Below are 26,280 nucleotides of genomic sequence, written 5' to 3'. Positions count from 1 at the left end.
CCTTAGCTAGTTCTATTTCGAGCACAGCATGTTAAGCTTCTAACTTGCCTTTCTGAATCCCGGGGGAGACATCAGCCCTCATACCTGAGCAAAGGCCTGTGATCTGGTTCAGCATCTGCTACGAGGCAGTCAGCGTCTAGTTGTGGTTCCCTGGTCGGAATCTCCCTCTTGCATGTATTGGGACAAGGAAGTGTTTTTATAACTAACATGTCAGCGTGATCACAAAATGTCCCTACGCAGGAATGCCCAAGACTAAACTCCTACCACGTCTATCGGCAATGTACCAGACTGTATCCTTGACTGAAGCACAGAGTGAACAGGAATGTGTTATGGAGGACTTCAGTGCTGAAGTAGGCTAAACAGTGTGATATGAAATATAAAACAAGACCGTAGAACTGGCTATTTGAAAAATAACAGTACGAAGCCGAATAAAAGCATTTAGAGCAAAGTGCACAGAGGCTCTAAGCTGCGAGCAAAGAAATAAAATACATCCAGGGCAAAATGCACAAAGGCCTAAAGCCTGAAGCTAATGCGCAAAGGATACGTAAAACTGACCACACTACAGTGGTTAGTAGAAATAGAGTAGTGGGTGGATGCTCTAAGTAGACCAATGGGATTTTTTAAGACTAGGGGGCCAGATGTACAAAGATGCAATTTTGCATTTCTTAAATAGTGACTTTATAGAAATCGCTATTTAAGAAATGCAAAATGCTATGTACAAAGATACCAATTTCTTAATAGTGATTCCTACAAGTAGGAATTGCTATTAGGAAATCAGTATTAAGAAATCCCATTGCATTTGAGTCAATGGCCCAGTTTTGCATTTTCTAAATAGTAATTTCTTATTAAGAAATTGTTATTTAGGAAATGCAAAACCTTCGATGCCATTGGGAAAAAGAACACCCTGGGTGCACCCCAAAAATCGGTGTGCACCTGTAGAGTACACATATGCCTAAGGGCATGTGTGTACTCTACTGCAATAAAAAAAAGCCCTTTTGCATTTCTTAAAGGTCCAAATCGGTATTTCAGGTCGTTAAGAAATGCAAAACAGCCTTTTCTTATGTACCAAGGCCATTAAGAAACCGCAAATTGTGATTTCTATCCTGCAGAAAGTGCAATTTGCGATTCCCAGAATAGGAAATCGGAAATAGGGATTTCCTATTTGCGATTCCTATTCTGATGTACAAAGCATTTCCTAAAAGCGACTTGGATATTTAGGAAATGCAATTATCAGGTGCAATTTTTTAAAAAAGCAACCAAAGGTGCTTTTTTAAAAATTGCAATAGAGCACACACATGCCCCTTAGGCATATGTGTGCTCTACAGGTGCACCCCTATTTTAGAAATCGCTATTTTGGAAATGCAAAACCGGCCCATTGACTCACATGCAATAAGATTTCTTAATAACGATTTCCTAATAGCAATTCCTACTTTTTGGGAAATCGGTATATTTGTACATTTAGTATTTCTTAAATAGCGATTTCTATAAAGTTACTATTTAAGAAATGCAAAATTGCATTTTCGTACTGCTGGCCCATGGTGAGACAAACACCATTGGTATGAGATATATGCATGCTGTCTGTGTGTTTTTAATTGTGCCGAGCAAGAGTCTGAGCTAAACTACATATTTACATAATTCCCTAGGCTCTACCAGGACCACTTGACACATCTGCATACATCTCATATATGCCTTAATCCAGCTTCATACATCACATTCACTCTTCTCTGCATCCATCTTGTCCAACATAATTATATGTACCCAGCACACTTCTGTGCTTCCCCCACATAAATGCACATTTCTCTTTTTGGAATCAGTCACATCCACACTTTCGCTGCAGCTAACTAGCTCTGCCCACATGATCTCTTACCAAGTTCCCACATACATGGTCCCTAATTACATCCAACCTTAACACCGGATCCTCATAAATAAGCTCATATGCCGAGTTGTTTGCTTCTTTCTCCTTGGTGCTTCCAAAATTTAAGAAGCAGAAGCTGAGGAATAGTTCAGGATATTTACCCCACCTGGTAAACACCGTCAACCCGAAGTGAGGTATTTACCGTGTGTGTTCAATACCTCATATTCCAAGTGTGTTATCCTAGAAATCACGCATAACATGCAGAATTGCTATTTAGCACACCAAATTCCACATGGTAGGCCTTTTTTCCAAGCTTTCCCCATCTCCCAGACATTTCCTTGAAGGTGGATCACATGTTTGCAAAGAGGGCCTCCCACCCTTAAACACATAGAAGGGCATTTGGCTGCACTTCCACAGCTCTTAAAAGAACTGACAGAGAGCTGATCCTTTGCCAAACACGCATCACTTGTCCTAAGGGGCCGATAGGGGAACTGAAGGTGAGTCTGTTCACCACATGAACAAAAATTAAAACTTGGCACAAACCGCTAAGGTCGGGTGAGAGGCAGCGCGATCATCTGTGAAGGAAAGGCTTCTGACATTACTTCTATTCAGAACAAGCGACCTGCAGAGAGCAGGTCAGTTTCATTAACACACTGATAATACTATTGGATGTTCTCCAAGCTGCTAATTTAATTACAGCACACTTGGCCTTGTTCGGGGTTTTATGGATGGACACATTTACTCCTATTAACCTCATCTGTCAGGAATGATTTGTAGTCTGTGGATCACGGAAGGGCTACATTTTAACAATTTCAGCTGCTCGAGCTTTGAGCAAGGAAAGTATCAAATTACCAAAAGGGTGCACTTGATATACATCTTCTTTCAAAGTGTGTGCCTTTGAATTAATTATGTAGTCAAGTCCAGATACTCTGGCATTACTTAAGGGCAGCGTTGTCCAGGGTAGGTACAGGAGTGCCAGATCTAAACCATACATTCAGGCTATCAGCATAAGGTAAATGTTTACAATTAATCTAAATAAATTTAAATCCTTTGCATCGTCAGTTGCTGTCAAGAAAATCTGGCATGAATACAGCCCTCCTCGGCCTACGTTGGACATCCATTCTTTAGACACTCCCTGATTCGGGCATATTTCAGAGATAACATTTAAGGCACATAGTCATAATCCAGGTAAACCCAATCCAGTCGACCCTTGATGCACGATTTTCAGGGGCAGGTGCAGTGGGACCAGGGCCCAGGGTTGCAAGGGGCTCTCTGCACCTTTCCTTTGTTTTTAATTTCTTACAGGTTAGAAGCAAATAGGACACAGTTCCCTAACTTGCCTTAGTGCCCATTGCAATACCAATGACAATATTAGGGGCATGTTGGTGAAGAAACAGAGCTTCAATTAGTTTCTGAAAATAAAAAGTGGGAAAATCCTATTTGTAAAATTCTTGGAGGGCATTTCATTTTGTGTGGACTAAGAGGCAGATTTAAGAGCCCCTAACGCCTCCTTGCGCCAAATTAGTGTAATTTTTTGTGGCCCAACGAGGCCAAAATCGCTACACCAAATTTACAAAGTGGCGCAATGCATGCATTGTGCCATTGTGTACCCCTTTGCTCTACTTTCTGCCTGGGGCGTTCTCCAGTAGGGGGACCGAAAAAATGGCGCAAAGAAATCTAAAAAATTTCATTGCGTCATTTCTTTCTGCACTTTTAATGCCTGCTCAGAGCAGGTGTTGAAATGAGGCACACCATTGTTTACAATGGGCCTTAATGGGTTTTGCAGGATTATCGTAAAAAAAAATTACACTAATCTGCAAAGCTCCGAACTAGCGTCAACATTTTTGACAATAGTTCCTTAACTACAGCCATGGTGCGCTGTATCTTAGATATGAGCACACATGGTGGCGTTGGGGGGGGGGCGCTAAGGGGCGCAAAGAAAGGGGCGCTGCACTCGGTGCAGCGCCACTTTCCTTAAAGAAGGCCCTAAATATGTTCATGCTTGTAAATGGCTTTAACTAGAATAGGAGGCATTTAGCTGTTAGGAAAGGTGCCATGGTTTACCTCTTGACTTAAATTATTCAAATCTGAGAGTGAAACGGAAGGCACAACAGCCTATGAAATTTGTAAGCATCCTATTTTAAGCCCAGTGAATAGATGGATGGATTCTGGAAACATCAAGAGGCAAAACTTTCTGTGATCTGTCTAACAATACTACAGAGGTGGAAAACCCGCTAGAGACGTTTTAAACTCAATACGATTCGTGAAAGTTTGGGCTTACCTGGTTTATATTTTTAGAGGTCTTTTACCTTTCCTGGACTTGAAATGCACAAAACAGACCCACATCAGCACAAGGCAGAAAGGGTATTTTATAGAAGACAGATATAGGTGGTTATTCTAACTTTGGAGGAGTGTTAATCCGTCCCAAAAGTGACGGTAAAGTGACGGATATACCACCAGCCGTATTACGAGTTCCATAGGATATAATGGACTCGTAATACGGCTGGTGGTAAATCCGTCACTTTTCCGTCACTTTTGGGACGGATTAACACCTCCTCCAAAGTTAGAATAACCCCCATAATCTCTAACCGATGAGCGCACACCATGCTTTGAGCTCCACCTGACACATTAGGGTCTTTGGTTTGGATGCACTGCGTGACATCAAGAGGAAGATTGCAGTTCCAGAGTAACCTCGACGCCCTTCTCTACGGACCTGTGGAAAAAGTTGCCCCGGTTGCCATGGAAACAGAGTAAAGCAGTTCCAGGATGCAGGGAAATTGAGCTAAGCAGGCAAATTGTTAGAATGCTTACAATGGCCAGGAAGGTGCACAGAGTCAATGATGAATTGTGGCAGATCTCAGTGAACACAATCGATAAAAACCATGCCAGACTTTGAATCATATACAAACATATAAGTGCCATTTTTAATAAGGGGTCTGCCACAGTGATGATGAGCATTATTCCCCATGAACAGCAAAACCACCCCACACTGTAGCAGCTCCCTATCAAATCTCTGTCCTTTTCTATGCCACACTCTATCTCAGTTTGCCTTCAGTTGCTCATTGGAGAGTAGATCCTTCATTCTCTTCAGCTTGTGGTGGTGAAAGTTATTTGATTGTGCCAGGTGCCAGTTAATTGATGTGTACTATTAGAGAAAGTGTTGTGTCGATTACGAACCCTGGCAACTTCCAAGTCGCTGCAAATATTGATGGGAAGTCTTTCACTTTTAATTCTGCAAGTAAGTGTGGGCCAGTTATTTTGTTGGATTGGCGAGAGACCAGCATGCATTGCGTTTTTTGAGGGCTTAATTTCAGAAAATTCAACTTCATCCAGTTGTGTAACATCGCCAAGGTAATTTGTAACATGATTATGTCTTTTATCAATGACCGTTTTAGGTAGGTAGAGCTGTGTGTGGCTTACGTATTGGTGTAATTCAATGCCATTGTTTTTAAGTAGTAAGCCTAGGGGTTTTCGGTAGATGTTGTATAACACAGGGGATAAAGTAGAGCCTTGTGGGACATCACAGACTTGATATTGTGATGTATGGTTTTCTAGTTTAACTAGTTGAGAATGACTGTGTAAGAAGGATCTGAACCACTTTAGAAGTGTATCCCTGCACCCACTTTGGCCTTCAATAGTTTTCAGTAGTTTTTCAAGACTGACTGTGTCACTGGTAAGTCTAACAAAACCAGCAGGCATATCTCCCTTCATCCAGAACTTGATGGATGTGATCAATGATTTTAGCATTGCTGTTTCTGTGCTGTGACCCTCTCTAAATCTTGATAGAGATGGCGATAGCAGTGAATTATCATTTAGATGATAGCTACACTTTTCTCGATGGACTTTCACTTCTTGATTCTTCCTTGCAACCAATATCCTGGAGTGCATCCATCTACTGGGCCCAGTTCTGATGAACTAAGAACAAATTAAGTCACTGGTCTGCAACTTACGCTTCTTTATTTATGGTGGTTACATTTTTTTATGCCAACTCTAAACTAAGCCTCATTGTTCCAAGTGGGTGGCAACTTGTTCAGCTTGATCATTATTAAGAAACAATATATAGGATTTTCAAATACATCTTAAGGCATAGTTTAACCAAGGTCGTTTGCCTGTATGGCTCACAGAGTATTTTTTTCTTTGCTGTATTGAATTTGCCATAAATTTGGGGGCAATACTGTGCCTGCTGGAGCAGGACCTAGTCGGTCGGCATACCGTCCCTGTGGATTGGAAATCAGTCTAGAATATTTATCAGTGGCTGAGATTAATTCGAGCATTCCACCCATTATTTTTTTGTTTTTATAACTTTTTTTTATTTCTTATCGCATGGAGTTATAGATTTTTCAGAGTGAAGCTGTAAAGGTTTCAGAGAATGTCCTATAAAAAGTGCCTGAGAAGTTATCTAGCCAGAAAGCCCTGTTTAGTTCAATAGCCTTGAATGCAATTAACACTTTACTCTTTTGAGTGTGTTTACTCTCCACTTTCCGGCCATCCAGTGGCATCCAAGGATGTCCCTGATATGCTTTTGAGCCTCTTTTCCTCAACAAGTACATCAAACCTCTAAAATTCTTTAATTGCGACTTCCTATTGATAGGGTTTCCTAGCATCATTCATCAAGATAGTTCTGTGCTCTTCTGACCTTTAACTTAAATAGAAAATATATAAAGCAACATGCCTTTTTCATAGCGTGTATTTCCATACGGAATTAGCATCCCTATCATTTACCTAACCTATATGTTTAATTTTCTCCTTATTATTATATATTTTAATTGAAACTTTTTCTTTATATTTCCGTTCTAGGTTTTTATTTTTCTATTGGAATATGATTTGTTCAGTAGTACAAATATTTTTCACATGAACAGTATTTGTTGGGAAAACCTCAACATTCATACCACATTGCATCAGGCTCATCAGTTTTATCTAAACTTGAGTCGGACGGACATTTATTCCGCAATGATTTCATATTTTAACCTTTAAAACACTCTGATGCCTATGGTGTGGTTCCCTCTATATGATTCTTTACTACAATCTCAGTTCTCAATAGGAGAGAACTTCTTAACTCTGAGACTCCGGGGAAAAATGTGGTTTTAGGTTTGGTCAGGGCCCTGCATCAACACATTTTATGTCATGTTCATGAAAAAGAAGGTGCTCTGTAACTATTTTTCTTAATGGAAGTAAAATATCTATGGAAGGCAGATATAACTCACAGTAGATGACTCTCACAGTCACACCTCTGGCAGTGCCCTTTGTAATCTGAAAATGGCAATGTTTGCAACATAACAGTCTTCCCACAACACATCCATCTCTCTATTCATTATAAGATTAAAGCCTCCCCCACATAATAATTCACCAATGGAGTAATCAATCAGTACCAGGAGGATAGCACTGAAAAATTCCACTTACCCAGAAAGATGAAATTGTCAAAAGGTGTTAAAGTTCATGGCATTTGGATCCAGATAAATCAGGTAACAAACCAGGTGTAGGCCACTTCAAGAAGAGGGTACTTTCTGCTGAGGCATATTTTCAGGTGATTGGGCTATAACATCTGAAGGGCACTTCCAGCAGTAGACTACAGTACAATTAATAGTCTGGATTTTAGCATCATGCATACGTCAGAAATGATATACTCTAAACAAGCACATGAACACAGTTATAACCTCTCTGGAATATGCATAGACCCTACTATTGCTTTGAGGGAAGAATCCATTTCTTTTGCATTTGCCAACTAAATACTCTACCGACTTTGCCTTCACGGCGAAAGTAGTTTTAATGTCAACAACTTTGGCTGATTTCGCAAACCAATTATAATAAATATGCAGTCCAAGTTTTTTTATTTATGATAAGGAACTCTCAAAGAGATCCTCATAAAAAGAGAAATGCATTTATATAAATAAATAACCAAGCTAAATATACTTCATGCATAAACGCTTAAAACATTTCTCAATCGATAATAAGTCGGACTCCTAAAAAATCACAGTGTTTACATACAATATAATTAGTGCCAATTTAAAAAAACACTTTAAAAAAGTAAAAAATCCAGTAAAAAACATTTCATTAGGGGGGCCATACAAAGACTGAAATAGCTATACAGAGAGTATAGGTAACTGAAGGCTATTGGGTTTCGGCCTTTTGCAATGGAATGATAATAATGCTGGACAAACAAATAGAACGTGATTCAGATTTTGCACTTTAGATCAACAAAGATTACAGTCTGCTGGAGTGCAATACCATTTAGTCAGGAGGACATTAAGTGGGAGCAATCCCTGCCACAACAGAATCTAAAAGTGTCTGTCTCGATGTTGCAGATTCCATGTGATATATGGTTGCACTTTTTTAAAAACTAAAATATGATCAGATTCTGAAAGCCTCTTTTCTTTAGGCGTGCTTCCTTATCCAACTGGAACCTTAAGGACCATGTAGCCTGTTGTAAACTGGCTTTTATTTGCAGTCGAGTTAGAGGGAACACCTGGTTATGAGCTAACTCTAACACCTCTAATGCACACATGAAGTTTCTACAGATTGTGAACCTTCCCCTGTTATCCATCCAGATTTCTTTCTTCAACAGGGACCTTAGTGGGTCTTTTTCACTCCTTGCAAGACAGGCTGCCCAGTGTACCACCTCTGCCAGGCCCTGAACAAACGCATTTCTCAGGTCCATCTCCAACCTTAGTGCTGCCGTTGAGGATGCAGTATTTATAGTGGCTAGATTCCTAAGGATTCTTCCCTCCATCAAGTCCAGAAGGCCTTAATTATTTTCGTCAATCTGTTCCAGACCAAACAGGAGTGAGACTGGAATTTTGGCTCTAGACCTCTAAAAGGTTGAGAAATGTCTCCTCTCAGTCACCCTGTAAAACGCCCCTAAAACGTTTGCTTGGGACCTAGCTTTACACATGTTAGTTTCTGCATGAGCCTTATCACTAAGGTTACCACACATTGTTTTTCCCAAGAAGGTGTAGGATCTCACAGCTTCTAACGTTTGTGCCCCCAAAAACCATTGAAAATTACTATATTTTGGTTTCTTTTTCCCATGAAAACACATGATTTTACTTTTCGAGATGTTAATCTGAAAGATATAGACATCTGTGAATTGTTTCAATGCCTGTAGATGACAGTTTAATCCTTTGGGGGTGTGATCCAGGATTATTATGTCATAAAAGGCAACCTACAGATTTTTCACCGCTTATCAGCGCATAACCTTCACTCTGAGATAGAAAAATGGGTAAGTCTGAAATAATTAATGAAAAAGGAGGTGGGGCTAAGATACACCCTTGTTTTAGCCCATTCAGGGCAGGTTTTTCCTGGGACAAACCCCTATCACCCACTGATAATACTCTACAACTAGTGGTGGAGTATAGGGAAATAACTAGATCCAATAGGGTGCTAGGTATATCCAATTCAGAGAGCTTTCTCCACAGCAAGGCCTGATCCACTTTGTCAAAAGCAGTTGAAAAATCTATGTAGGCTGCAAAGACCACTCCTCTTTTCACTTTTACAAATTGTTCATTGATTAACTGAAGGGTCTCTGTGTTATCTATAGTATAATGAATTCTCCTAAACCCAGTTTGCTTTAGGGGTATGATTTTATTATCTTCTACCCACTCACTTATATGGGACAATAAACATTTAACAAAAACTTTACCCACCACATCTAGGAGAGTTACCTGACGATAATTACCTGGAAATTTTCAATCTCCCTTCTTAAACAGTGGCACTATAACACTTCCTGACCAAGAGGGGAGATTTCTTTTATTTGCGAAACAACTTTTGAAGATCACGAATTATATCTTACTCCAGGAGCGGGCGTCTTGTTTTATCACTGAAATTGGTATTTCATCTGCACCCATCTCAGGAAAGGAACGCATTCCTCGAATGGCCAGCTCTATTTCCTTTTCAGAAGGGAAGTCATAAGTATATAAACACCCTTTCACAGTGGGTTGTTTTGCCTCCACCCCATTGGTGGCATAAAGATTGGAGACAAACACAATCCAACTAGCCTAATCAATAGGAATGGGAGACAAACTTACTCTTGACCCACATCCTTCTGCAACTAGAGACCAAAAACACCTTGCCTGGCCTTTTACTGCTGCCCTTAGATCGATCCAAAGCCTGTCCGCGCTTCCCTTTGTTTATGGGCCTTCAAACGCCTCCTTCTTTTTAGTAGAGACAGTTTTGTATTCTTTTCAGGAGAATGTGCTAAATGTTGATTCCTGACAAGAGTATTTATTTCCCTATTCAAAAGGAGTGGACGGGAGTAGTAGGAAGGGATACCTTTAATCACCATATTAAAAGTGACAGTTGTCCCGCCCCGGAAATGACGTCATATCCGGTGGCTGGGACTTCCGGTGTCCCAGAAAGCCCTCCCCGGAAGTGACGTGCATGGGGGTGTCACATTGTTTGTGAACACGTGTTGTTGGCTGGTAGAGCCACCCTTTTTTTTTTTTTTTTTTTGAAATGCTGCATATAAGGAGCTGGTTAGAACCGGCTGTCAAACCGCAAACCAGGGCTGAATCAGTTTGCCAAGGCGCTATGAAGAGATACAATCCGATCGCCAGAAAAGCCGTCTCCTCAGGGGCCCTGAACACTATTGGTAGATATTACCGGACCCTCGCCCCTCGTACGATGGATGAGAATGCACAACAGGGTTTCCCAGACACCCGGGATACCGATGTTACAGGTTTTCAAGAGGAACTTTGCCATCGGCTTGAAAAGCTTGACCTCAAGGATGTGTCGCCCTTGATATCCCCTATTAAGGGGTCCGGCAGTGACAGCGATGTCTCGAAAGATGGATTAAGCGGGGCATCTAACATCGTAGACATTGAAGTTGAAGAATGTGTACCACCCCCGAATTCGCCCGTCTATGAAGACATGGGCTTCCAGGAGGACCCCAATGCAGAAGCCTTTATTTTACAACCATCAGGTGTGAGTTCAGGCGCTGTTTCTGTCCCAATGGACCTCTGCGACTCCCAAGATTTCAGAGGAGCCGCTGAGTGTGAAGCGAATGCTGAGGTTAGTAAAGACATTTTTTATTTTATTTTTTTTATGCCTGTATACTCTAATGTCATACTTTTAACTAATAATGTGTCTTGTGCTTTCTGTTTGAACCCTAGAACATAACAGAAGAAAGAGAGCCTCTAGAAGGGTCAGCTCCAAAGGTTAACACCGTAAATTTTTTCTGCTTATGCTGTTCCAGACAGTCTGAAAGTATTACAAGCCAGAACAAAGAGCCTCGTAAGAAATGTGTTTGCACCTACACTAGCCACGATCTTGAAAAGGAAGCTCCGGGCGTCCCCTGTGACAACATATGGCCGGTTAAAGGCTTTGCAGCTGCCGTTGTGAACGCGTGTGTTAAAAGGGATTATTATGACCTTTGCTACGGGCATAAAATTAATGACCCTCAACAGGAGGCTCACGAATGTCTATACGATGCATACACTGCAAGAACAATTCGTCACGTTTGTAACCGGATAGACACTTATCGGGTATATAAGCTGTTAAGGGTTGTGTATGGGCTGTCTGCTGTGAAGAAAAGTGTCCACTGTGACATGATGAAGGTCTTGGCTGCGGCTGTCCTTGAGATCCGATACGCTGCAGAGCCATGCTCAAAACTCGACCGCATGCACGGGTTGTGTCCCCCCTTTGACAAACGTATGGTAGAACGGGTTATAGAAAGACGAATGTGTGACATTTATTATAAAAACAGAAGAATGTTGTCTTTAGCCCCTCGAAAACTGTTTTAAATAAATAAATAAAAAAATAAATAAAAAATAAATTAAAAAAAAAAAAAAAAAAAAAAAAAAGTAGACCATAAATATGTTACTTAACGCTCCATACTTACTCACTTTTAGGAGGGGATTCCGGATATCGAGGTGCAAGATGTCTATGAGTTACAACCGGGCTACATCTGTATCGGGAGATTGATTTTTGTGCTGGTTAAAGAAAGAATAGCTGAAATACAGCCTGTGACTCTGCGATGTCTGAACATTTCGGAACCTTCTGCCTTGTTGCAATGTAACTGCCATGAGTGTATCGCCAAGTGGTGTATCAATGGCCGGCTAAACGCATCTGTTAAATGCTGGGCCTTGGACAAAGACCACAAGCGCAAGTTAAGACTTTCACCTGAGACGGGGGTGCATGAGGCTTTGGAGAACATGACTGTAGATTATCTCACAAATAAAGGTTCTGCATTGTCCTATCTAGAACTGTATGAACTGTTGAATTATATCAGTATCCTGAGCGTTCAGAGTTATAGACGTGGGGAACGGGAAGTCATGTCTAGAGCTATTGAGAGTATAGCTATAAAAATATCAATGTTTGTGTCGCTTAGGGTTTGTAAAGGAACATGCTCTGAGTAACATGTGTAGTGGATGTTGTACTATGTATACGTTTGTAAAAAAAAAAAAAAAAAAAAAAAGCCACATTGGATCCGGGTTTTGACATTTATAAGCTATGTAGCACAAAATGTCAAATACACGCTGGTTGTATACCCCAGCCGCACATGTATGTTTTTTATGTTTAATAAAATGACCTTACACAAAACAGGTGTCTTTCATTTCGGGGTGTTGATGTGAGACAGCATGACGGATGCTGATTTAAGGAAGCTTTATTACGATAAACAGGGGGTTGGAAGTTTCGGAGGCTCCGAAGCTCTATTTAGAAGGGCTCGAGCTGAAAATGAATCTGTAAAACGTGCCAGTGTGAAGACTTGGTTAGCTGGGGAAGAGGCTTATTCGCTGCACAAACCTGCCAGGAGGCGCTTTAAGAGGCGGGCCACCGTTGTTAACGCACAGCTCGATTATCAGTGGCAGGCCGACATAATCAGTCTTCAAGATCTAGCAAAACATAACGATGGAGCCATGTATATATTAACCGTCATAGACGTCTTGTCCAAATACGCATATGCAGAGGCGTTAAACGATAAAAGTGGTACCAGCGTTACAGCTGCTTTTAAAGACATCTTCGCGAGCGGGCGTGTGCCCCAGAAACTACAAACAGACGCCGGAAAGGAATTTTTAAACAAACATTTCCAAAAATTATTAGACCTGCACGCTGTTCAACATTTTGTAACGCACACAGAGGTAAAGGCTGCTGTTGTAGAGCGTTTTAACCGTACTTTAAAGTCGAAGATGTGGCGATATTTCACCGCCAACAACACCTACAGATACGTGGATGTTCTAAAGGCTTTTATAGATGTTTATAACGCCACCTACCACAGGACAATCAAAATGGCCCCTGTTAAGGTAACAAGGGATAATTCGTTAATGGTGTGGAGAACGGTGTACGGTAGGCGTCTCACACAGAAGGTCAATAAACCGGATTTAAAAGAAGGGGCTCATGTCAGGGTTTCAAAGTTGAAGGGGGTCTTCACCAAAGGCTACCAACAAACATTCAGCGATGAGATATTCATAGTGGAAAGTGTGCAGCTTAAAGAAGGGGTATATATTTACAGGTTAAAGGACTACGCTGGGGAAGAGGTATCGGGTGTCTTTTACACAGAAGAGTTACAAGAGGTGCCCTACGACCCGAACAGGGTGTACAGGGTTGAAAAGGTTCTGAAAAGAAAAGGGAGCGGAGCCCGGCGACAGGCGTTGGTCAAATGGCGCGGGTGGCCCGAGAAATTTAACAGTTGGGTTCTGGCCAGCTCGTTGCACGGTGTGTGAGGTATAGCTGTAAACGCTATGATGGAGAACTCCCCTTTTTATATCACGCTGCCATCCAACGCTTCGAAGGACATGTTCCCAGACAATCAGATTTCGAGTTATACGGTGAAACTTGCAAAGCCAGTGGATTTGAAAGGCCCGTGGGAGGTGGCACTAACGGAAATACAGTACCCTAGAACTTGGAATACCTTTACAAAGGCCGATGTTAAATTTCATATAAAGCGACCTCAGGATGCACTGACCTATAACTTGTCTTTCCCGCACGGCTATTACCCTACCGTCGCAACGGTGGTCGATGCCATCAACAAGTCTATAGCCAGCACTGAAGCGTATGCTAATATATATCTGGTATTGGATCACGTTAGAAGAAAGGTGGTTCTTAAAGCCCCAGAGTTCAGTACAGTGTTTAAATGTAGTGGTAAATTACAAAGGGTTTTAGGGACCGTACAGCATCACCAAAGGCAGATGGATCCAGACCCTACATGCCCCGATATTAACGGCGGTTTTTATACACTCTACGTTTATAGCGACATTGTAGAGCCGCAGAGGGTCGGGGATAGTTATTCCCCTTTGTTGAGGTGGGTCCCGGTGCAGGGTGAAAATAACGCAATGGTTAATATACAACATCACAAACTCGACTATGTTGCAATTTCTAAAAACCATTTTGACACTATAACCATCATGGTGTACAACGATCAGTCGGAGCCGGTCGCCTTTAAATACGGGAAAGTTATTGTTAAGCTTCATTTAAGGCCACGGCGCGAAGGTGACTATTAGACAGCTGCAATGGTCACCATGAAAACCTACGGGGATCCCTCGATGTACAGGGACTATTATAGAGTTCAGGCCGGGTATGGCGGTCCCCAACCCTACTTTCAAGGGGCTCCGGTTATGTATGGGGCGGGATTGGGGGGTTTCTTCCGAAGCATGTTTAGACGTGCCATGCCCTTTTTGAGAAGAGGGTTCGAAATTGCAAAACCTCATGTTAAAGCGGCAGCTACAAACATAGCCCAGGACGTTGTGGGCAGTGTAACGTCTGCGGTAGCAGAGCGCATGAATAGACAGCCTCAAGAAGGAGCGGGGTTGCTGTATAAAGCGCATGGTTTTGTTAAAAGGAAGCGAAGGGCATCGCTGCGTAGGGGGCCGCCAAGGCCCTATAAGAAGCGCCGGACTACTTCAAAAGGCCCTCACAAAAGAAGAGTCATAAGACGGAAGAGATCAACCAAGAAGAAGAGAACTCGTTCTAGTGCGAATATTTTTTAAAACATCGATCATGGCCTTCGTACACTGTGCATCGGGTGAATGCGCCAAATCTGAGTTAGATCTGTTTTCTCTCAAACCCACACAGACAAGCATTGAAAACAGTTTTTTCATGGAAGTGTCACCGATGGCAGCTCTGACACCCCTTGCACCGATAGAGTTTTATGTGTCGGGATCCACGGATATGTACCTTGATCTCAACAATACTCTCCTGCACCTCGTCTGTAAAATAACCAAAGCGAACGGTGACAACATCGAGGATGATGCTAGAGTGGCCCCTATAGCCTATCCCATCGCAACAATGTTTAATCAAGTGGACATTAACCTAGGCGATCGCCTCGTCACACAGAGTGATAACATGTATGCCTACAGGGCCTACATAGAGAGTATTCTAAATTATAGTCGTGATGCGCTGGACACACATCTTTCAGCGGGGCTCTTCTACCGAGATACCGAAGCGCATTTGGAGAACACAGCTTTGGACGGAGACAACGAGGGTTTTAAAAAAAGAGCCAGCTTCGTCGCCGGCAGTAGGCAGTTTGACCTCCTGGGGCGCGTACATTCAGACCTTTTCTTCCAAGACAAACTGTTAGTCAACGGTATTGATCTTAAGATCAAACTCAATCGTAACAAGGACTCTTTCTGTCTCATCAGCGGTGATGCAGAGCAGTATAAACTGGTTATATTGTCAGCGAGCCTGTTTGTAAAGAGAGTGAAAGTGTCCCCAAGTGTCAGACTAGCCCATGCTGAAGCTTTACAATTATCGAACGCCAAGTATGCCATTGAAAGAGTTGCTCTGAAGATATTCAGCATCCCCGCCGGAACCCGATTAACGCAGCAGCAGAATCTATTTCTGGGGCAGTTACCGAAACTCATCATCATAGGGTTTGTGGACAATACCGCTTTTAGTGGCGCCTACAACTCAAACCCTTTCAACTTCAAACACTATGATATCAACTATGCCGCTTTGGTTCACGAGGGTGCTGTGATCCCCGCAAAACCTTTCACGCCGAATTTTGGAACATCAAATTTTGTCCGGGAATATCTAGGGCTGGTCTCGATAACGGGGAAACAGCTGCGGGACTCAGGAGTAGTTGTTTCAAGGGAAGGGTATGCTGCAGGCTACACGCTGTTTGCGTTCGACCTGACGCCGGACATGGAAGATGGCGACCATTACAACCTGATCAAAAACGGAAATCTAAAAGCGGAAATACGTTTTACACAGGCACTGGCGGCCAATGTGAACATGGTTGTGTTCTCTGTATTCGACAGTGTTATTCAGATCAACCACGCCCGTCAGCTCATGTTTGACTACCATTGAAAAAGTGTAAAATAAAAATTAAAAATTTGTTTTTATTTTTTAAAAAAAATATATAAAATGGACACTACTGAGATACGTGACTTCTTAAGTAGACATAAATATGCTAAGAAATACTTTCTAGGGGTATACCCTAGCGATGGACTACCTGAAAAGATAGGTCCGGAAAGGCCCCGTACCCTCGTCTTTAACACCGATCCCCATTACAAGGGTGGGGCACATTGGGCGGCACTGTTTCTGGATGTGGACAAGGTTATAGTGTTTGATAGTTTAGCTGAATTCCCTAAGCATAGTATTTATACAAAGCCGATATTCAAATATGTAAAAAAAGCATCACCCACTGTTGTGTATAATAAACTGCGGGTACAGGATCCTATGGCCATCACATGTGGGGAACATTGTATATACTTTATTAGTAAAATGTCTGAAGGTATAACGTTTAGAAATTTTTTAAATCTATACTCAGACGATTTAGTAAACAACGATGATGTTGTTATGAAATATGTGAATGAAAACTACAGGACAATGTCACACGTTGTTAAAACAGACTCGGGTCTCTGTCAAAAGTGTAAGGTCTTGTAAAGCTGTTATTTGTACTTGTGAGTGTCTAAAATAAAAAACATCTTAAACAAGCTTTCATCCTAGGCATTTTTTTTTTTTAATCCGTACTGTGTACATTTTCAAACCATTCATAAATAAAAAGATGGCATACTCTGGCTGAAAATTTAAAAGTGTTTATTACAAGCATGTTTCAACACGAACATTTACATGGTTAAACATATAAAATGAAGCACATTTTTTCGAACCGTAAAAACTTTTAACAAAAAAAACTATACATGTGTGCAAAATTAGATCGGTAGCCATGTGTTCATTTTGAATAGTCTCTTTTTAGGCCCCATAGGAAGATCAGCACGGTCCCGAGCGGGTGTTAGTTGTGGAAAGAAAGGCGATGTCGATATAGCGGGGCTCCTTGTAAAAATAGCAGGGGCCGGGTCTTTTAAACTTTCAAGCTTACGGCGATTCTCGGCATTTCCGATGATCGTGGAGGGAATGTTGAGTTCCGCAGCTGCATTTAGGAACTGTTCCCAGCCTCTAGGAGCTTCTCGTGTTGTTAGGGTTTTACCGTGTGTGAGACCCCGGACCAGATCATACATATGGGAACCAGCAACCGGCTGCCCTTTGTAAACGAATTCACCCCGGGCGTTCCAAGTGGTCAAATCTTTAGTAGTACTCATTTTACTGAGTAACATTTGCGCAGCCCCTCTATATTTCTGACTGATATTTTTTAAAAGGTCTAAGACAAAGGCATCAGTTGTGGGTGTGGGACCTATGTCATGAGCCTGCGTAGAGGGTCCAGGCGGCTGTTCAGCATCTGGGGTGTACAGCGTCAGTTTGGTTTTTTCAGAGGTGAGTTGCTTGTAGTATTGTAGAAAGTTTTGAAGGGCTCCTGAGTAAAGCCCTGCCTTGTCGTGGGGTTTTAAATCAGTCCGGTTCAAAATGGCTTTGATTTCCGCATCGAGACGATGTGTTTCGTTTTTGCGTATGTCCCAGACGTCCGTGTTAGAAGGGGACAGATGATCCACCTGTTGCCGGGGCACGAGGTACATTTTGTGGGCGTGCTCCATCAGGATCGCGACAGTAGCCCTGTGATTAGGGGTATAGCTATACCTAACAACGACCCTATAAAGCCTCCTGACTGTTTGAACAGTTTTCTTTTGGAAAGGAGTGAAGCCCTCTTATTGCTGAGCTTCTTAATAATGTGGCGTTTCTTCTTCAGAACCCGGAACTGGCGCGTTGATATAGGGACATTACCTTTTAGGGTGTTTAGGGCTATTTCTGAAATGGCGGCCACTAAATCATCCGTGGCAGCGCAGAGGATGGCTTTTCTTCTCGCGGGGCTAGCCGTGATCAACATTTTTAGAAGTCCTAAATTACGTCGTAACCGAGCCGACATTGTGGGGACCTTATATTACAAGGTTTAGAGTGTAAATGTTATAAGCAGCTTTTTACTTGTTCTTTTTATAGTTTTTGGACACTGTTTTAGGCGTGTAGGCGACTGGGAAGTCCGGGGGTATTATACCGGATCGTAGTCTGTAGTCTTCAAAAGTGTTGGGTTTCAAATCCACCAGTAAGTAGCCGTGGGGTTTTGCTGTAGCATCGTTAAAGGCATCCATGAAAAACTGGGTGTTGCCGGGGTACATTTGTTTAGCTATAATTGAGATTTGAAGTTTGTCTCTAGGGTTTTTAAATAAGACCAGGTATGAGGCGTTGAGAGTTATGGACCGGCTGCTCTTGCCCTTGTAAAACAGGTTCTGCACTATATAGCATATGCTCAGATTGCGGTGGTGTGAATATTGCGTAAAAGCCCGCTCAAGCTCGGGGTGGTCCCCTCCTTCACGCATGAGGTCATCCACCACGACCATGTTTACAAGGTGTTTTGGTAGCAAGTCATCGTCGTTGAGATTATCGGGGATACCCTCTATAAATCGAATGTGGGAAAATTTTAGGGTGAGCTCAGTGTAAAGATCCTGCCAGCATGAATAAAGCCACACGATGTTGTTGGGGGTCTGAGATAAAACACCGGGAGCGTTTTCTAACAGTTTCTTTATAAAAAAACTTTTACCGCTATTGGAGGGCCCCGCTAAAACGCAGGAGAATGGGTGCTGCAGTCTGGTGTCCATATCTGGGCGATGTTCAAACCTCTAATGGCTTTTAGTAACCGTAAGGCAGTGTTTTGTAGTCCGTTGTGAGGACCCGTTTGTCAAACACTACTCTTAAGGTTTTAAACATAGGCTGTGTTGTAATTTCCCATTTTTTCTTGGACCTGACTATGCTCGGATGGTTTACAACAATGGCTTTGCTATTTTTGTGATCGCTCGATGCAGAGTATTCGTGCACCAGGCCCTTCAGACTGTCAAAGTTTATTTTAATCGTATTGTTGACGTTTAAAGTGATACCTTTGACTTTCATGCAAACCTTGTTGCTTGAGGTCTTATAACTGTACGTCTTAGGGCCTGATGAGGTAAATTCCTGTATATACTCCCCCTTTTCGAGCTCGCTGGTCAAATCCCCTAGATAATCACCCAGCGGAGGATCTTCATCACCCTCTTTACTCACAAAGATAACAGAGTCTGTGTCATGGTACAAACACCGTTCCTGAAGCTGGTCCAACAGCCTGTAAAGCTCTAACCTGGCGTGAGCGGTTGTGAAGCATGCTATAAAGATGTTTATATTGTTACACGTTGTGGGGTACTCTTTGGCGTATTTCCAGCATAGAACGGCCGTCTCGTCGTCAATAAATTCACAACTGGATACGTCATAAACAGGTGTGAATATGTACTTAAAAAGCTCATCCGGATCTGTGACGATGGATGTGTTTGACAAATTGGTCCGCTGTGCGAACTTTCCCCACAAGGAGTTGAGACAGAGCTTAGCTAACTGCCGGCGGGCGGGGTTAACCTTAATGAACGCAGGTCTCAGTTTAATACCCTCGCGCGCTTTGTAATCAGCGATATACTTTTTCTTTGAGGGCTCATCGACACACCATTCTGGATACCCCGAGGCCTCCTGCTTGTCTCTAAGAAACAAGTTTATGTACTCAGAAAAGAGCTGTGTTGTTGTATTTGGAAAGTGCCAGACTTCCAGGATTTTACCAAGCCGATACCCTTTCTCTAGGGCCGTCTGCACCTCAATGGTACACCACGTCCCTTCCAGCAGCCTCTGCTCATCACTATGCCGACATTCGCTAAGCTGTTTACTTTCAGCGCAGGTACGGCATAGGGGGAACATTAGCTTACCGTCGACTCTATAAGGGAGCACCGGAAAGTAAAGTTTCCGCGGAGGGTGAATCTGACACTTAATGATTCCAAAGTACTCTTTGAGAGGTTTAAAGTTCCTGTATACAATTGTAGGGTGGCCCACAGGGTACAACTTCACCTTGTTCACAAATGGATACAGACTAGTGAAGTCGTAGTAATGTATTTTCTCACCAGGGCCAGCTACACGGTACAATTGAATGGCGTTTGTACGGCCGCCGAATAAGGCGTCACGGGGCTCCAGCGGTGAAGGTAGCTGCTGGCTCTTAATAAAAGTGCTCAGTGCGCCATCTTTCGATAGCTCAGTTACCCAATCATGTTCCCAGAGAGTTCTCAGAACAAACCCACAACTCTCAATATACTGCGCCTTTGCCAGAGTCCGGCGGTACAGATGTTCAAACGTGGTGCCCTGCAGTCTATTAAATTCATGGGGTTTGTAACACTGAGGGCAACCGTGGTAAAAACACCCGTTGAACTCAAAGGCCGTTGGAACACCGTTAATTAATGCATACCCGTCTAGATAGTAGCGGCCTAGACGGTATTCGCCGCCCTGCAAAGCGTGCTGAATGAAGATGCTCTCATTCGCAGAGACGTACATGAGCCACTGAATAGAAGGTGTGGAGTAACGTTTCTGCTTGCCGTTATAGAGGTCAGGTGGTATTAAGGCGATAGTTTCAGACCTTAAAAACATGTGTTTATAAATAGACATGCACATTGAAGCCAGAGTAATGTTTTGAAATGGGTCCAGGTATACAGTTATTTTTTTTTCACGCTCGCACGGATCTGTTTCAATAAACACGACCCGCTTCGTCATAGCCACCACAACATCTCTGAATAGGTTGCATGCTTTTCGCAATATCATAACGTCCGCCTGACAGTATGCTCTCAATTCAGTTTGGAAATGAAACCGTTTTTCACGGTTTTCATCGTACCACTGTAGAAAACTCTCTTTTTCAGAGGGCATCATATAATCGCAACCATAACTGTCGGGCGGAGGCATAGGCCCGAAGTAATTCTGATTAGCCCATGTGTTAAAAAAGTGTGGGAAATAACCTTTACAGCCTTCAAACCCAAAGGCTTTTGGCAGTTTGCTCAACTTCATGGGCAGAAAATTCAAGGTGTCTATGAACCTAATGTCAAAAGGCACAACCTTAAGCAGCATTAGTTTGGAACCTTGGGTTATGAGACTAACGGGAAGCTTTTCATGTATCAGGTCCCTGATAATGAAAAAAGAATCATATGCTTTGGAGTTGTGAGCCAGAAATGTATAATCCTGGTATCGGGGTTGCATAAATGTGAGGAGGAAATCATTCACGCAAGCCCTACCTTCAAACTCCCAGCTCCCATCACCGGTTAGATGGTGGGCGTAAATATAGTTTGGTTCGTGCACCCCCGTCTCTTGCGTACACTCTATGTCAAATACGATATAGTCTTCTGTTTTTTTCTGGTAGTGACTTCTGAGCATGTAACACTCATGGGTTGTTCCGGCTATAAAAGGAGCTGTACACCTAGGGCACTGCATACCTTCACATTTGTGATCGACAGGTTTATAACGGCCGCAAGTCCCACAGTCGGCTTTAAGAACACATTGGGCGAGGCCTATGTGCGTGTTTAAGCAGTCTTGCGACCGACAAAACAGCTTGCACGTTGGACAGTTCACTTTCAGAGCATTGTCATTGACACAACCGTCCCTCTGACACATTTTACAGTGTAATTCACACTGGTGTTTGGTCCGGTTGTTGTATATGTGATCGCAATGCTCACACACATACTTGGCGCCTAGAAAACCCTTCAGGTTCAAGACACCGTAAAAGTGGTTTTCATGGTGTAGCACATACACGGTCTTGTTTTTCACACCTTCATTGGTAGTGAAGTACTTCCAAGAACCAGCATGGTATAGAACTTTAACCGTCACGGCGAAGTGATTCTCAAAAAGTCCCAGATCCCCAAAACCGACCATTTTGTCAGTCGGTATCTGAAGCGCCTCATGTGCTGCTACAGCCATCGCCATAATGACGGCGTCTGGGGTAGAGCGGTCCATCAATAAGCCTGCAATGCTTGCGGCCAGACACATGTTGGTAGCTCCGGTATTAAAATCGAGCAACCATCGTGATTTCTTGTCAATGATTTTACTGTACATAACGCTCTTTAAGGCTCTGGAAGCACCCCCCTCGCGCCCCCTAACAACGAGGGAGATGATTCTAAAGGACCCGTACGCCAGTAATTCAGCCTTGCTCTGTAAAAGTTTAGATAGGTTTTCTAAAAACGTTACAGCGTCAAACACATCCCGAGATGACCGTCTGGTGAACAGGGGACTATTGAGACCCTGTCCCTGAAAACGCATCTGAAAGAAATCATTAGGACCCACATCGTGTAACAATCGTTCGATCAGCGTTTGCACAGCCTGATGTATAGCTATGATGCCATGATCTGAGGAGTGTAGGCGATCTAGGTTAACGAACCTAAACTCCTCATAGTGTTCTGTAGCGTTAAACCGCTCTACAACACGACTATACCGTCTCACACTTTCCATAAAAACTGGTTCTGAAGCCTCAGTTTGAGAATTACTGGTTGTTGGAGAGCTCCCAGGGGTGTGGTTAGATGTAGGTGTGTTTTTAGACCTTCTGGTAACGCAGAGTCTGGCTTTCTTTAACTTTTTTATTACCAGCTTGCGTTTTCTAGAGCTACCAAGCCACTCTGGCTTCTTATGGGCCCATCTGGTTTTTGGTAAACGACCCCCGCCGATCTGAACAATGTCTGGCTTGTTTACAAATGGTGACACTGACACTACACCGACTTCGGACGGGGCTCCTCCAGACTGCTTAAGGCTGAGACGGCTCGGACCGCCACCCCCAGACGGCCTGTAAAGACCAGCAGCACCTCCTAACTCTATATTTTGAGGTCTTATGGGTGCAGGGTTTGGGGGTTGACATGACCTCTGACTATTGAGCGCTCGTAAAACTCTTAGAGCTCTACTAAGCAGGTGCTGGGGCTTCTTTTCATATTTAGACCTATGGCCCCCTGTACTGGTAAATGTAGTTCTAACATTCCCCGGGTATGTACGCTCACCTAGTCATGACGGGATGTTACCCATGGCCACAATTGTTGAAGCGCAAGTTTGGGCCATTGTGTTTCTACACCGAGCCATCAGCTGTTTTAAAGCCTTTATGCTAGCTCTGGATGCCCCTCTATTACCGTCGTTCTTACATAGTTTTAAAGTTTTTAGATGGAGTTGGCATTTTAACTGTCTGAACGAATGATGGATTTCTTTAACGTAGTTGTCTAGAACTCTAGCCCGGCTTGAAAGGTTTGTTTCAAGGCCAGTACTTGTGACACTAGAGGGGTGATTGCCAACTCCCTGAGCATCCCCAGTTATAGGACAGCGGCCGTTGTTATCACCCCCAATCACGGCTGAGGGATCAGAGCGGGACGTAAAAACAGGATTCCAGTGTGAACATCCAGGAGTTTGAGAGCCCTGATCATCGCTCGAGGGTGTTCCAAAACTCTGATTTTGCGTTCCGCTACACCCTATACTGCTGTCGGGGTATATTGATGATGATGGTGAAGACCATTGCGCACGGGCACTTGGCGCAGGACTGGTGGGGTCGTATGCCCCCGGGGGTGTATCGGGGGACATCAGACATGGGGATGCCGGGGCTTCAGAACTTTGGGTAGTACCAGCTAGAGCCTTAAGAAGCTCTATACAGTGGGAGTAGGGATCCTCTGCAGGGTGATCATTTTCCATGGAGGGGTCACATAACACAGCGGGGATAGTTGTACACCCTGGAGAGGTTAGGTCGAGGCCAGGCACGCCGGTATTAGAACTCTGGACCCTAGGGGGAGCCGGTTGTACCTCAACAAAATTTTTAAAAGACAGGTCTAGAGGCCCAGATTGTTGCTCAGGGTTCTGGAACTTCTTCCTACGATTCTTTAAGGACAGCCGATTTATTTTAGGGTTGCTGCACTGTTTTGGGGACCCTCCAGAGGCTTCACAAGGTGCAATCAGTTGGGCGCTTGGCGTTGTAAGAACGATAATGTCCGGATGGTCACACCCCAAACCGTGGATAGTTGTTGCAGAAGTGCCCGCTGTACTAGGTATTCCCTTTATGATGGATGATGTGGTGTCGTTATGAGTTGTACCTGGTCCAGGAGCGACGGATGTGGAGATGTTGCAGGGCGGGTCTCGGTGCTCGGGTTGGCTCACGAGTACCGATGACTTTGTGGGGTTTTGAACAGTCCCAGTGTAGACCTTTAAAGATGACATCCGCGGCTTAGGCTGAGGGCAGGCGTCTCCGGAGCTCTGGTGTGATGATTCTAGGACGTAAAGATAGCAAAATATAGATTAGGGCTAGTTAGAGCGGCTATACCTATGGGTCGGAAAGACGTTTAGACACACGCTGCACTGTATACACCAAACTCTACATTTTCTTAAACTCACCATGGTTTTTCCGGCTTGAGGGTCCCTTCTTAATGGGCGGGCCGTCCTTAGAACCAGGGGACTTCCTTTTGCGGGGCTGCTTTTTAAGCTTTCCATCCATATCCCGGCTCGCTTCATCCATAGGAGCCCCTCGGGATAAAAAACATAAAAAAATAATGTAACACATACAATATAATACATAGACTATACGAACTCACTGAGATGACCAAATATAGGTCTGATTGTTAGACCCTGTTAGGTTTTCAATGGGGGTACAAAAAGACCCCTAATATATACCTGCAGAAACGTTATCCTGTGACAAGGTGCTTGACCCCTCTTGAACATGGAGGATTTGTTGGAGAGAGGCAATCGCGCACCTGAGTTCTGCATCATAACCTATGCAAACACATGGGTGCCCATTAGAAGTAAAATAAAAAAATAACATTCCTGACAACGTCGTTCAGAACGACCAAGGTCCTGTAACTCACCTTGCTGCACGGTCTCCATTTGCACAGGGGGTTCCCCAGACTCTTGACAGTCCTGTGTACAAGAGAGACAGATTTACCTTTAAACATACCACAATTCATCTTCTACGTCCGAACCCTTCATAAAAGCACAACAAGGGTAGGACAAAAAGAAAAAAAAAAAAAATTTAAAAAAAAATTTAAAAAAATAATAATAAATAAAAAAAAAAAAAAAATTATAAATAAAAAAAAAAAAAAAAAAAAAAAAAAAATTTAAAAAAAAAAAAAAATGTATCTATCAAGATTCAAATTGTTGAATCCCTATGTTCTGTAAGTATAAATACATATTGACAACTGTAAAACTTTTCTCAAAAACTATACAAGGTTTAATAAACAAATTCCACATGGTGGCGCTCTTGCATAATACTACCTCTAGGACTGTCTCTATAAGACATAGACTGGAAAGTGGATCCTAGGATCCAGGCCTGGTTTTCACCTTAGCTGAACAAGGCTGTGAACCATGTGTGGGGGCGGAGCTCAGTCTAAACTCCTAGCTGAGCCAATTCCAACACCACACAGTCTTTGTTTTAAAAGAAAAAGAAAATGGCCGGATGTGGATGCAGCATGTGTGAGGTCCTGGGTTTTTTCAAGGCAACAAAATCAGATCCAAAGCCATCCTGAACTAAGGTGAGTGGGCTGTGGTACTTGAGGGGTCTGAAAAGCTTTTAGCAGGGATAGTTATTTTTTAATCATTATTATTTTAATTTAATTCAATATTTTTTTTTATTTATATGCTTTTAAAAAAAACGACCTTGTAGGCCCCTAAACCCCTGTCCACACTTGCCACACAAACACACACAGATATATATATATATATATATATATAAATAAATAAATATATATATATATATTTTTTTTTTTTAAAGGCTGTCACATGATGGCCTGGGGGTCTCTGAGCCCTGTGCTCAGGGACCTCATATTTGTATTTGTATTTTTTAAAAAGGCTGTCACATGATGGCCTGGGGGTCTCTGAGCCCTGTGCTCAGGGACCTCATATTTGTATTTGTATTTTTTTTTTTTTTAAATGCTGCCCTAAGGGGCCTTGGGGGCCCCAATCCCAAGGCCCCCAAAACGCTATTCATTTTTATTTCTTTTTTTTTTATATTTGTATGGGCCCTACGGCCCTAGCGCGCGAGGTCAGGGCCCACAGACCTGGCCTCGCGCCATTACTATTTTTTTTTTTTTTTTTTTTTTTTTAAAACAAACAAATGCCGCACTCTGGCGGCAAGCGATCGGATCCCCGAGACCATGGGAACCCCACGAGGTCTTGGGGATCCGATCGGATGGTTTAATTAGAGAGAATACCGCGCTGAAACACGCACGGCATTCTCTCTAATTAAACTTTCAACGCGGCTCTCAGAAGCCGCTGGGGTGTTCCCCAGCGGCTTCTGAGAGCCGCGTTGTTAATAAGCCCATTTAAAAAAAAAAAACTGCCGG

The 26,280-nt window shown here is 43.0% G+C and overlaps 1 protein-coding gene across 1 annotated transcript in view; it reads right to left on the bottom strand.

Moving 5' to 3' along the window:
- The window catches only part of LOC138253339 (uncharacterized), a 37,397-nt gene extending 12,416 nt beyond the window's left edge, over positions 1-24,981 (bottom strand). The window contains exons 1-4 of the mRNA XM_069205788.1: positions 24,808-24,981; positions 24,617-24,715; positions 24,341-24,469; positions 23,827-24,216 (exon numbers count right to left, since the gene is read on the bottom strand). Of these exons, the coding sequence (XP_069061889.1) occupies positions 23,827-24,216; positions 24,341-24,469; positions 24,617-24,715; positions 24,808-24,826 (637 nt within the window). The 5' untranslated portion in view covers positions 24,827-24,981. The remainder of the gene's footprint in view (positions 1-23,826; positions 24,217-24,340; positions 24,470-24,616; positions 24,716-24,807) is intronic.
- Positions 24,982-26,280: the final 1,299 nt, after the last annotated feature.

This window comes from Pleurodeles waltl, chromosome 1_2, assembly GCF_031143425.1.
Source record: "Pleurodeles waltl isolate 20211129_DDA chromosome 1_2, aPleWal1.hap1.20221129, whole genome shotgun sequence".
Lineage (NCBI taxonomy): Eukaryota > Metazoa > Chordata > Amphibia > Caudata > Salamandridae > Pleurodeles > Pleurodeles waltl.
The sequence above is the reverse complement of the archived record's forward strand: the minus strand, read 5'-3'. Positions and strand labels throughout refer to the sequence as shown.